The 13644-nt window shown below is 39.3% G+C and overlaps 1 protein-coding gene across 2 annotated transcripts in view; it reads left to right on the forward strand.

Moving 5' to 3' along the window:
* Positions 1 to 13644, forward strand: part of itga9 (integrin, alpha 9) — a 163021-nt gene that overhangs the window by 114806 nt on the left and 34571 nt on the right. For both annotated transcript variants that reach the window (XM_036573623.1, XM_036573624.1), the window contains 2 exons: positions 3152 to 3299; positions 12905 to 12991. In XM_036573623.1, the coding sequence (XP_036429516.1) occupies positions 3152 to 3299; positions 12905 to 12991 (235 nt within the window). The remainder of the gene's footprint in view (positions 1 to 3151; positions 3300 to 12904; positions 12992 to 13644) is intronic.

Raw genomic sequence — 13644 nt, forward strand, 5'->3', positions numbered from 1 at the left:
AGAACCCTTTTAAAAATGTCTACATAGAACCATCTACAGCACATTCTCCATCCACCTGAAGAACAATTTCATGATGCAAAGAACCCTTTAATTATGCAAAGGGTTGAGTGTTCATGGTTCTATACAGAACCATAGCATTTATGTTTATTTTAGCCAATCTCAGCCTCGCACGCTTAATCACAGAGTTACTGATGCATGTTTTGGGCCACAACCTTAAAAAGATGGTTCTTCAAGGGTTCTTTAGTAAGGGTAGTGGTTATGTTTAGAACCGTGAGTTCTGTATAGAACCATTTGCATGATTAAAGGGTTCTTTGCATCATGAAACAGTTCTTCAGACTGATGGAGAATGTGCTGTAGATGGTTCTATGTGGAACTTTTTTGAAAAGGGCTCTATATAGCACCAAAAAGGGTTCTGCTACTATAACAATGTTAAGCCTGTAACAATAGAAGAACCCTTTTTGGTGCTGTATACACACTTGGCTCTTCAAGGGTTCTTCAGTAAAGAAAATGGTTCTATATAGAACCACGAACACTATAAGAAATCTTTGCATGATTAAAGGGTTCTTTGCATCATGAAACGGTTCTTCTGATTGATAGAGAGTGTGTTGTATGTGGTTCTATATAGAAACAAATGTCAAGCGATGTCAAGCTTGTAGCAATAGAAAAACCCTTTTGATGCTGCATAGAACCCTTTTAAAAATGTCTACATAGAACCATCTACAGCACATTCTCCATCCACCTGAAGAACAATTTCATGATGCAAATAACCCTTTAATTATGCAAAGGGTTGAGTGTTCATGGTTCTATATAGAACTATTTTCTTTACTGAAGAACCCTTGAAGAGCCAAGTGTGTATACAGCACCAAAAAGGGTTTTTCTATTGTTACAGGCTTAACATTGTTACAGTAGCAGAACCCTTTTTGGTGCTATATAGAGCCCTTTTCAAAAAAGATCCGCATAGAACCATCTACAGCACATTCTCCATCAATCTGAAGAACCGTTTCATGATGCAGAGAACCCTTTAGTCATGCAAATGGTTCTTGGAGTGATCCTGGTTGTATGTAGAACCATTTTCTTTACTGTACAGTAGCAGAACCCTTTTTGGTGCTATATAGAACAATTTTCTTCAGTCCGAAGAACCATTTCGCCATGCAAAGGACCATTTAAGCATGAAATGGTTCTATATAAATCTCATAGAACCATTCCCTTTACTAAATAACCCTTGAGGAACCCTTATAAGATGGCCACAGCCTCAAAGTTCTTCTCAGTGGGTATTCACACCTCCCATTTTATCAGCCGAGCGTAGAACAGAACAATTAAATGTTTTTAAATCGAAATCAGAAAACAAACTTCTGTTTATCGAGCTAAATGCTGGCCATGCTGGGCCAGATGTGATGTTGTAATGAGAACATCTGGAAACAACCATTAAAAATTTTGGGCTGAAAGTGGATGAGACTGTAGACCGCTATCACAACAGTAATAACTGTCACGTTTAAAGTCATTAGCTTGATTAAATCTTTATATTATGATGAAGTTTTGCAGCACCACCGGTCCACTGGGCCGCAGCCCACAGGCCGAAAACAGTTGGACTGGGCCGCGGTTTAGACGGGGTGTATTTCACTGCAATCCAACACCAAAACTTTAACAAGCTGTCCCTGAAAGTGTTCTCTCAACACAAATCACCTCTGGCCCCACAAGACTAGCTAAACACCAAGTAGTCATCAGTTACCTGCTCTGCAAACCGTGACAGCGGTGAGCATTTTGGAGCGAGATCTGTAAAAGTCAACTCAAGATTTATTTACAGGGCAGCTTTATATTTTACAACATGCTTTACAGCAGCAGATAATCCGAGTCCAAACCCCAGTGAGCAAGATTGCAGTCGAGGCCCTCTCGTCCAACATCAGTGTCTGACCTCACCTTCTGGATCAATGGACACAAATTCCCACAGACACTCTCCAAAATCTTGTAGAAGCTTCCCAGAAGAGTGGAAGCTGTTAGAGCTGCAAAGAGGGACCAACTCCATATTAATGCCTATGGATTTAGAATGGGAGTCATAAAAGCTCCTGTAGGTGTGATGTGTAATGTGTATGTATACATATCGCATCAAAACGATCAAAACCTCGTATCTCCAAAATGGTAACTTTACAGGAGAAGGAAAACACATACTTCACTTTTAATGTAAGTCAATGGAACCAGACTTTTTTCCCAAATAATTTTGGGCCATTTCTTTTTTGGTCCGACAGCAGCGATTATATATATATATATATATATATATATATATATATATATATATATATATATATATAGAGAGAGAGAGAGAGAGAGAGAGAGAGAGAGAAATAAAAAAAGAATATAAAGAGTTTCTATCAATCAAATATCAAAATTTCTGAATGATTCAGTCCTTGAGGTGTAAACAGAGAGATTCAGAGTGGTTTGGTGTGAAATGGTTCAGATGTCTTTACAGTGGTGGTGATAGGAACCAGGGGTCGCCACGACTACAACACAAATATAGACATTTTATTTACTATCCAGAACCACCAGTGAACCTACACGAGTCTTCTGAGTTTATATGGAATGTTGATGATGGAAAATAGTGGAAAATCTGAAATAATAAGTTTTTTTTGGGGACTATTTTGCCTCACAACACCCTGCATATTATGTATCCCTCCACCATGAATGGAGTTTAAGTTCTCTAAACTATCATAAAACAGTGTCTCAGTCATCAGGCAGTGAATTCATAACCATTTCATGTAGGAACTTTCTGTGAGGGAGCTTTTAGAGGTGGACGTCTGGTTCCTATCACCACCACTGTGTTTCTCTAGAACGGAGCGTTTCGCACCAAACCACTCTGAAAGACTCTGTTTACATCTCAACCACTTAATTATGCTGTTAGTCCATCATGGTGATAAGGTTTTGTATAACCCAAGCCACTGTTTTATTTTCCAGTTCGTTAAATTCCGTGTATAAACAGTAATTGTGTATTAATCAACAAAATGTAATTTGACAAGGGGTGCACAAACCTTTGCACACGACTGTAGGCTCCTGTTTAGTCTGTTGAGCCCTTAAACTCACCGGAATAACTAGAAGAAGAATAAAAGATAATTGATTTAATTTGCTCCCACTTTCTTTCCTCATCGTCTTTTCCATCCAGACATCACGTCAGGCCTCATCTCGCTCTGGGAGGAGTGAAGAACGTCTCCCTGAACTTAACCATCTCAAACGCTGGAGATGACGCTTACGACACCAACATCTACCTAAATTTCTCCAGGGAGGTTCATTACATCAACTTCCTGCAGAGGGTGAGTGACGGACGCACACATACGGATAGTGTTCTGTTGGTTTGTTATCTGGTATCTGGTCAAAAAGCAAAGGTTTGACATGTTTTGTGAAAGCAGCAGAAAAAACACAGTAGAGGAAGTGCAGGAAACAGGAGGGGCTACAGAGTCACTGATGTGGGTTGAACTGGATCTGGCACAGTTATTCTCTGGTGGCCCTTCGACGACATCAAGGAAAATACAACCTACCAGACAACTGTCCCTTTAAGTATATACAACTCCACAATGTTCTAAAGGAAACTGTTAATAGCAGAAGACTTTGTAATCACACTGCCCCCCTCTGCCTAAGACCACACTGCCTTAAACCTCAGAAAATATCTCAAACATATAAACTCATAGGGTCAAAGGAAAACACTGTTTCAATCCCAGTTGAAGAACAGACCTCGGATTTAAAAGAAACATACAGGCTCAACTGGCTAAATATATGTAATGACATCTTCACTATGACTAGCAATTCAGAACTCCAGTCAATAAAATATAAAACCCTTCACAGAATCTACATCACAGCCTTGAAGAAAGATAGAGAGAGAGAGAGAGAGAGAGAGAGAGGGAGAGAGAGAGAGAGAGAGAGAGAGGGAGAGAGGGAGAGAGAGAGGGAGAGAGAGAGAGAGAGAGAGGTAATACAGTATAAAAAGAATATATACAAAAAACTATCTACAGGCAGATATACAACTAAAAATATACAAAAATATGCAATAGATCTATCTTGAGATAAAAACTCCATCGTATGGGATTTAGTTTAGTCTTGTTTCCAGACATTTTTTTACTTGTTTTGAGTAACTGTAGTAAGTAAAATTGTCTCATTATCCTAGAGTTTTAGTTTTTTCTGTTGTGGCCGCCGTGTTTGGGACCGAATTTCTGGCTTCGGTCCACACGAACATAACTAGAGGTGAAAGACAGCTAAAGTTACTCTACTTACTTTGGAAGAGAAAAACGTGTTTCCCCTGAACCCCTGGTCCCACTCAAACTGCCGGAAAGACACCAAATTTGTGTTTTCCTGACATTTATATTTGTCTCATACTCAGCCCCTCTCCCTATTCTGGAGTCTCTCAGAGCATTTAACAGCACAGAAGCCCACGACTCTTCACGTCAGGGTGGGTAAAGGATCCCATGGTGTTTCTTAAAGAGGAGAAAAAAAAATCTTTGTCATCATAGAAGAGTAACGACATCAGCTAATTAACACAGATGAGATCAGTGCTAGTCTTTAGATAACTTTAGCTGATGTTAACAGAGAGAGGTAAACAGTCGCCCCCTAGCGGAGCTGCAGACAGCCGTGATAACTTTACTCTCTGTTTCTGATTTAAATGACGTTTGAATGGAGAAACACAAACGTTAAATATCACCCAGAAGTTGCAAGCGGAGGTTAAACATGGCGATGGCTGTCCAGCGCCTCCCTCATCACTCCGACACAGGTGGATCCTGGCTTGTTTGAAGCTCCATATACTGAGGAGCTCATTGCACGTTGTTTCGTTCAGATTGCTTTGTCCTAGAGAGAGTTATTACAGAATATTCGGGGCCTCTTTCGAGTGAATCTCCCTGTAGCATCTCTAAAAAGCTGACCTGAGTGCCTGCTGCAGGTTCCAAAAGTTGTTTTTTCGCTCTCTGCCAGATTGCATTCTGCCACTATCAGCAGCATGAGTAAGAACATTTCCTCCTGTTTGATTGGACGGGTTGTGAAGTAACCCTGCTGAGACACTGACCAGACCGGTCTTACTCACAATCCAACAATGTGTAGACTTCCCTTCACAGAGGAAACAGAAACATAGGACTGAGATAGTCTCTGTGTAGGATATCCAGTGTCAGTCAACTCAGATTGGCCTTATCTGCCAAGCTGCTCAGCGGCTTTAGGGAGGAATGTAGAACACGTTTACCTCTTCAACCGGATGAAGAGAGAGAAATTTAATTTAGCATGAAAACCTCGACACATCTGGTGTTCATGGATTACCAGGAGAGTTTGTTGCTGTTCTCTTCCTAAAGTCATTTGTTTCTTCAGTTCATTATTAAAGAATTGCACTGTGCTGAATTTCATTGGATAATTTCATTATCTGCTCCTGCAGTCACAATCCACAAAGCAGGGCTCGTATGGTTGTCGTAGAGCAGGACAGCAGTGGTGGACGAAGTACACAAACCATGTACTTGAGTTAAAGTAGAGACACCCAAGGTAAAATATTACTCCAGTAAAAGTAGAAGTTCCTCCCTTTAGACCTCCACTGGAGTAAAAGTACTAAAGGATTCATCTTCAAATGCACTTAAGTATCAAAAGTAAAAGCACTAAAAGATTAATTATGGCTCTGATGTCCTATTATCATTTTTATAACAAGACTCTCTTCATTAACTCATTTTAGGTGAAAATACTCCAGTGTCTCTCTTGGTAAACCAGTCTTTTAATAGAGTCATCAATTAGTGACGCTGATGTCTATTAAAATTATCATAAGCACAAAACGCTGAAGGCAAACAGTTTCCATCAGGTAGAACTGAGTGGCTCTGAAATCACTTTTTACAAACAAGCAAAGTTTCAGTTTAAGATTTATTTGCAACTTAGTTACAAGTTTAAGATTAATAAAAACTCAGATTCACAAATGAGTTTCCTTTACTAAACTGCATCTGTAGGTCTCTGTTCATAAACATAAACTAGCCAAAACTAATTTACTATAAAATGAAATATTGTTTGTATAAATTCAGAATAAAGACACGTCAGTCTCAACTGCATATGTGTACATATTTCTATATTGTGGTCTGTTTACACAAAGTTAGGTTAGTTCATCATTTATGTTGAATAGACTCTCCCAGAATTTTACACTGCTGCACTGATGTTGAACCGTGTGCTGCACTGGGTCGGTATGACCAACAGGTCAAAACAAGCTCAAAACAAAGTGACCGCTGTGCCCTGATTGGTGTTCTTGCTTTGCGCTTCTTTCTTTTTGACGTAACGTTTTTATTCACACACAAACCAAAAGGAATGACAGATTTCTCATAATGTAGTGGAGTAAAAAGTGAGATATTTGACTTTGAAATGTAGTGGAGTGAAAGGAAAAAATCGCCCAAAATGGAAAAACTTCAGTAAAGTACAGATACAGGAAAAAACTGCTAAAGTACAGTAACAGATTACATGTACTTCGTTACTGTCCACCACTGTCAGTGGGTAGGAATTGACTTGGTTCCACAACGTAAGCTTTGTAAAATCAGTGTTAAAGCAGAAACAAAGCGCTGGATACAAGAGGAACCATTCAGACTCCAACCTGACGCAGCACAAACGCTGAACACTGACTGTAGTTCAGCTCCGACTGACTCAGCTGTTATTCTGATTTAGACTGATAGTCAGTTAAACCTGATTCATTCAGGACTCAGCAGGAGATTCAGAGCAGAACAATTAAGAAATGAATGGATTTATTAAAATAATCCACTGAGAACAAACAATTAACAGCTTTACTTTACCAACACTCACTGTAACTTCACTATTATGCTTTCATAATAAGAGTCTCATAATTCAACTGTTAAATGTAAGTTTAACTGAACACTACAATATTTATTAAACTACACGTGTGTTTCTACTAGGACACTCTTAAAAGAGGATTTTTAAGGGTTCTTTAGTAAAGACTGGGTCTGTATAGAACCATGAACACTCAAACAACCATTTAATGCTTAAATGGTTCTTTGCTTGGTGAAATGGTTAGTTAGACTGATGGAGAATGTGCTAGATGTGGTTCTATTCAGAATCTTTTTGAAAATATTTCTATGTAGCACGAAAAAGGGTTCTGCTGTTATTACAATGTCAAGTTTGTAACAGTAGAAGAACCCTTTTTGGTGCCGTATAGAACCAAATACAGCACATTCTCCATCAGTCTGAAGAAACATTTCACAATGCAAAGAACCATTTAAGCATGTGAAGGGTGTTCATGTGTCAGAACCACCGTCTTTACCAAAGAACCCTTGAAGAACCAGCTTTTTTAAGTCTCCTACTACTACTAATAATAATAATTGTTGTAGTAGTTTGTGGTGACAGAGGAATTGCTTATAAACATTGACTAAGATGCTCTTAAAGCTGCTCTGTGTAAGATTTGGAGATTTGGAGACCTCTCTGGTAGAAATGTGTAACTGCACACAGTGTGCAGAAGAACTCAGTCTAAACGGGGTGAAGGAGCGTCTCTGAGGATGTGAGTGAATTATCTACTATAGTCATCACATCTTCATCAGTATGATGCTGATTTTCAGATCATTTGAGTCTGAAACATCGAGCCGGACCTTCTTTTAGAGTCTGTGTGTGACGTTAATACGTAAAGACGTACGACGTGGTGTGAAAAACTCGACGCCTCTGACTTTTAAATGTTTATTTCAGGCTTTACAGGCGACTCACAGCAGAACACTCAGCATATTTCAGCCTGTTTATGTTCTCCTCACTCAGTAATGAAGCTTCCATCAGTTTTAACAGAAAAGGTACATATTATGTAGTTAAAATTCATACTTTTCATAAAATTTTGATATTTTAGTTAAAACGTTAGACAAAAACTTTATGTAGTTTTTTCTGTATTTTTTATTGAGCCCTCCTTGTAGAAGACCACCTGACTATTGGCCCCCAGATAATTTGAGTTTGAGACTCCTGTTGTAGAAAGTCTGACCCATCCAGAAGCTGGTGAGGCATCGATGCTGAGACCGGGTGTTTGAGTCAGCACTGTGTTTGCTGTGTTACTGTAGGTGCAGTAAGACCCTCTAATGACTCCAGGTCGGCTCAGAGTCAGCAGTGTTGATATGAACCTTCTCACACAGCGGAGGTCGGGCCTGAGGGTCTCCCTCGGGGGCTTTCCCCCCCTCTGCAGGGCCACGTGTGAACTCTCGCGCTCCTCTTCTTTTATACTGGGCTCTATTGTCTCTCTGTTTTTCTTGCAACCCTAACCGCGTGCTTAGCTGGAGCCACCCCAGAAGCTCCATAGCGGCTCTGTGGGTCTGCTCAGGGCCACTGCAGGGCTTTAATTAGAGCTAGAGGTCATATTTTCCTTCCCTTCGTTGCAGGAGGTGGAGGGGAAGTGCAGTCGCTGAAGGATTAGACTCTTCCAAGAGAGGCTGAGGAGACAGAGAGTAGTCAATCAAAGCACTCAGAGTCATTCAAAGTCGTTCTGTGATTGAGGAATCAAAACACAAACAAAAACAAGGGCAGTCGATTAATCAAAAATGAAAAATTCACAGCAGCAGACAAATCAAAACAGAAATAGAGCTGAGCGTCTGTTTCTTTTGTCTGTGGCAAATTAGGTGCTTAAGAAGTAAAAGACTAATAATGTTATTAGTTAAATGTTATTTTTTGATTACAGCCTAATGTTAGCTGAGCACCATTAGCAAGCTGATAGCAATAATGAGGCTTTTGGAATAAACGATTGTCGCTTCTCATCTTAATTTAATTAAGTTTGAAGCATTTATTATGATTAAATGAGATGTTATTACACGCACTGCAAAAACTGATATCCTGTCAAGTGAAAGTATCTTAAATTTAGTTGATATATCTACAACCCCATTTCCAAAAAAGTTGGGACGCTGTGCAAAATGTAAATAAAAACAAAATGCAATGATGTGTAAATCATTTAAACCCTATATTTAATTGAAAATAGTACAAAGACAACATATCAAATGTTGAAACTGAGAAATTGTATTGTTTTTTGAAAAATATTTGCCCATTTTGAATTTGATGCCAACAACACGTTCCAAAAAAGTTGGGACGGGGGAACAAAAGACTGGTAAAGTTGTGTAATGCTAAAAAATAAGCTGGAGGTTATTTGGCAACAGGTCAGTAACATGATTGGGTATAAAAGAGCATCTCAGAGAGGCGGAGTCTTTCAGAAGTAAAGATGAGGAGGGGTTCACCACTCTGTGAAAGACTGCACCATCAAATAGAGCAACAATTCAAGAATAACGTTTCTCAACATAAAATAGTAAAGAACTTTTACTTTTCATCATCTACGGTACTTAATAACATTAAAGACTCAGAGAATCTGGAGAAATCTCTGTATGTAAGGGACGAGGCCAAAAACCAGTATTTGCTGGCCGTGATCTTTGGGCCCTCAGGCAGCACTGCATTAAAAACAGACATGATTCTGTAGTGGAAATCACTGCATGGGCTCAGAAACACTTCTGAAAACCACTGTCTGTGAAAACAGTTCATCACTAATGCAAGTCAAAACTCTAAAATGCAAAGACGAAAACATAAATAAACAGGATCCAGAAATGCTGCCACCTTCTCTGGGCCCGAGCTTATTTAAAATGGACTGAGGTGAAGTGGAAAAGTGTCCTGTGGTCTGATGAATCAACATTTGAAATTCTTTTTGGAAATCATGGACACTGTGTCCTCCGGGCTAAAGACCACTCAGCTTGTTATCAGTGCACAGTTGAAAAGCCAGTATTCATGATGGTATAGGGGGGCATTAGTGCACATGGCCTGGGTGAAGTGCACATCTGTGAAGGCTCCATTAATGCTGAATGATATATACATGTTTTGGCAACAATTTGTACTAGTTTTAGTGATTTTAGTAAGTTAGATGATCTCACTAAATTGACAAATAATTTTGCTTGCTGTTAGAATCCGCTTGAAAGCAGCGAAATTATCTGCCAATATAGTGAGATCATTTGACTTACTAAGATCATTAAAACAAGTAAAAAATGTCTAGAAATAAGTCATATCTTGTAATAAGCTTACAGCAATCTTAAAATGAGAAATATTAGATATTTTGTCTAAATTTAGGATCATTTCACCAGTTCTTGCAGTGTGTTTACCAGCGACCTATCACTTTTTTTGTTGGAGCACCAGTAAACCTGGGTGTTGTTTCAAAATTTCAACACTGGTGCTGATCCGATACCTTAGATTTGATCCCGATACTTTTTTCCATACCTTTTTTCTAACTGCGACAAACAAGACATGTAACAGATTGATTTTACTAGGTGGTCACTAGGTGGTCACATAACAAGAACCCATCCCTGTAAAGAGCTCAGTTTGGGACGAATGCTGTGATTCACAGGTCAGGTCAGTGGGAGCAGGTCAGGTTTAGGGGGTCAGGCTGATTCAGTGAAGGTGTATGACATTCGTCCACTTGGGACTGACCTTGGAAAAAGCCCTGAGGGAGCCGAACGATCCACAGCAAAGCAGCGAGGAAGCAAGAGTGTCAGAGCAAACATGCAGACCAAGTCAAATATACTGAGCCGAGGAGGCCGTGTCCTTCCTAAAGCGCCGCCAACTGCGAGGAATACATGTTTCATAAACACGCAGAGCTCCACCGCCCCTTTATCTTCCTCAGACTATTTATTGATATATTTTCCTGCAGCTCTGCTCTTGTTTCTCCTGTTATTTCCACAGCCGGGCTAAGAATAGCTGCAGTGTAAACTGGGGAAGAGGAAAGCGCGTACGGCTCGAGCCTCACGTGGAGCTCCTTCCCCAGCGCGGCGTTCCCCGAGCGCCAGCTCGTCTGTTTTATCAGCTCTGTTGTCAGAGCGCTGATGGCTCTCAGCTTTCCTCCGCCCCCCCCACTCCCCCCACACATGCACACAGGGCCAGATCCATGAACTCTCACTCCAGGAATGCTCACTCCTGCAAGGGTCAGGGCCCTGCTGTTTACACAGTCCAGCCGGAGAAGTTACGCCGTGTTTGGACAAGCTTCCAAACACGCCGTCTGCAGGTTACTGTCCATTTTTTGCATATGCACACTTACGTGTCTGCGTTCCGTGTGCGTGCGGCCGTGTGAGCACGTCTGCAGAGGAGCGCGAGTGCTGTGTTTTCGTTCATGTTCTGCTGTGTTTGAATGTTATGAAGAGCAGTTCGTGAGTTCATAGCTCTAGTTTTATATCACGATTGCCTGCAGGTCTGAAGTTTAAGAGTGACTGCACTGCTGGATTTGTGGGATCGAGCTGACTGACGATAGTGAATCGTAATAGATTTTAAACTGGACGATTCAAATGTTACGACAGCCAGCACAAAAATAATCGGTCACCTCGTAGTCTCACATTTTCCTGCAATATGAAGTGAATATTAACAGGCTAATAAACTGTATGGCTTCACTCAGTTCTGTAAAGGCCTGAAGCAGAACTTCCTTTATTCTTTCTTTCTTTCTTTCTTTCTGTCTTTCTTTCTTTCTTTCTTTCTTTCTTTCCTTTTCTCTTTCCTTTTCTCTTTCCTTTTTTATGTAGCTTTCTACACACGGAGCACCTTCCCTCACAAACAAGGGCTTAAATGATTTTTATGCTGTGATTATATTGAAGTTAATAAAAATACAAAAAAAGACATATTGTGATATTTTTTCAGGTGCACTCTTAAAAAAGATGGTTCTTCAGGGGTTCTTTAGTAAAGAACATGATTCTATAGCACCATGAACACTTCAAGAACCCTTTTCATGGTTAAATCATGAAAGCGTTCTTCAGATTGATGGAGAATGTGCTGTAGATGGTTCTGTATAGAATGTTTATGAAATCGTTCTATATAGCACCTTATAAGGGTTCTTGTATTGTAACAAGCTTGACGTTGAACATTAGAAGAACATTTTTTGGTGCTATATAGAACCCTTTTTAGTATTCAAGAGTGCTATAGAAGCATGTTCTTTACTAAAGAACCCTCACCTCATCCTCATCTTCACCTCATCCACACCTTAACTTACTCTGATCTCACTGCACCTTCAATCTAGCAAATCTATACTTACACATATAGACTGACATCTTGTACATCTTCTGTCCACATCCTGTATAATCTGGAAGATTCTGTATCAGTATTCCATCCTCTGTTTACCTGCATCTCAGTTATTATCTACCTCAGACTCACTGCACATAGGGAAATGTGTACAACAGTACATTTCATAGTTTTATTCCTTATTACTGTACAACTGTACATTGTAGATATAATACTAGTGTACATATATATATATATATATATATATAAAATCGCTGTTGTTGGAAGAAAACCTTGTATCTCTAAGTTTTTCAGTTTTTGACGTGATTTGAAAATGCCTGTTACCCTTTACATTGTGTGTGAATTTCATGATGAATGGACTAAAAGAAACGACCTAAAATGACTTGGAAAGACGTCTGGTTCCATTGACTTACATTAAAAGTAGAGTAGGTTTTTTCCTTCTCCTGAAAAGTTACCATTTTGGAGATACAAGGTTTTATTCCGACAACAGCGATATGTGTATATATTTAGAGTCAATGTATACAAATTTCTGTTTTCTTCATATATATATATATATATATATATATATATAAATTTTACAAGGGGGCTACGCACCTAAAATTGTCTCTCACCTTGCACCTGTGTAATGTGATGTGAAAATAAACATGATTTGATTTGATTGATTTGAATTGAAGAACCCTTGAAGAACCGTGACTTTTTAGAGTGTAACTTAAATTTCTGCACAGTGCTGCATTTTCTCCAGATGTCCAACAGAACATGCAGTTTCATTTCTCATCACTGCCTCAGTCAGAGCCTCGAGTCATTGCTCACTGAGGCCGAGCGCAGTAGCTCGGAGTGCTGTGCTCAGCGCTGACGCTGCTCAGATCCTGTTCTGTAGTTCAGTCTCTGCTTTCGCTCATGTCTGTTTCTCCTGCAGGAAGAGAAGGGCATTTCCTGTGAGCTGGTTCAGCTGGACTTCCTCAAGTGCAGCGTGGGATTTCCTTTCATGAGAGCGCAGACCAAGGTGGGCACTCAGCCTGCTGTCACCTCAGACACCAAGAACTAGTTTACTTAGTTTACCTCGGTGCCTTCAGTGTTTCTGTTGAATTCTGACCCCGTCCAGGGCTCGAATTAGTCATTTTTCTTACCCAGACTGAAACTCAGGGGCGTTTTACACTTCTTATACACAGAAACACAGAGAAAATAAACATAAATGTCCACACTAATGATGCACTTTTTATTTTTTTTTATTCATGCTTATGAATAAACACACTAAACATAAAAACTACAAGAAAATAAAGAAAATACACTTTTATTATTGATAAAATCTGCTTTTAATAAGTTAAAACAGCACTGCACTGCAAAAATGGTCTCTTGTCAAGTGAAATGATCTTAAATCTAGTCAAAATATCTAATATTTTGCATTTTCGTTGTGCACTTACTGTAAGATTATCTATTATGTACTTGTTTTAGGTCATTGTATTAAGCAAAATTATCTGTCACTATAGAGAGATCATTTTACTTAATAAAATCACTTAAAACAAGTAAAAAATGTCTAGAAATAAGTTAAATAATTTTAAATTAACCTTACAACAATCTCACCAGGAGAAATATTAGATTTACTGACTATATTTAAGATCAAGGACCATTTTTGCAGTGTGACAAATAAATAAAAAC

Source organism: Colossoma macropomum, unplaced genomic scaffold, assembly GCF_904425465.1.
Source record: "Colossoma macropomum unplaced genomic scaffold, Colossoma_macropomum, whole genome shotgun sequence".
In the NCBI taxonomy this organism is placed as follows: Eukaryota; Metazoa; Chordata; class Actinopteri; order Characiformes; family Serrasalmidae; genus Colossoma; species Colossoma macropomum.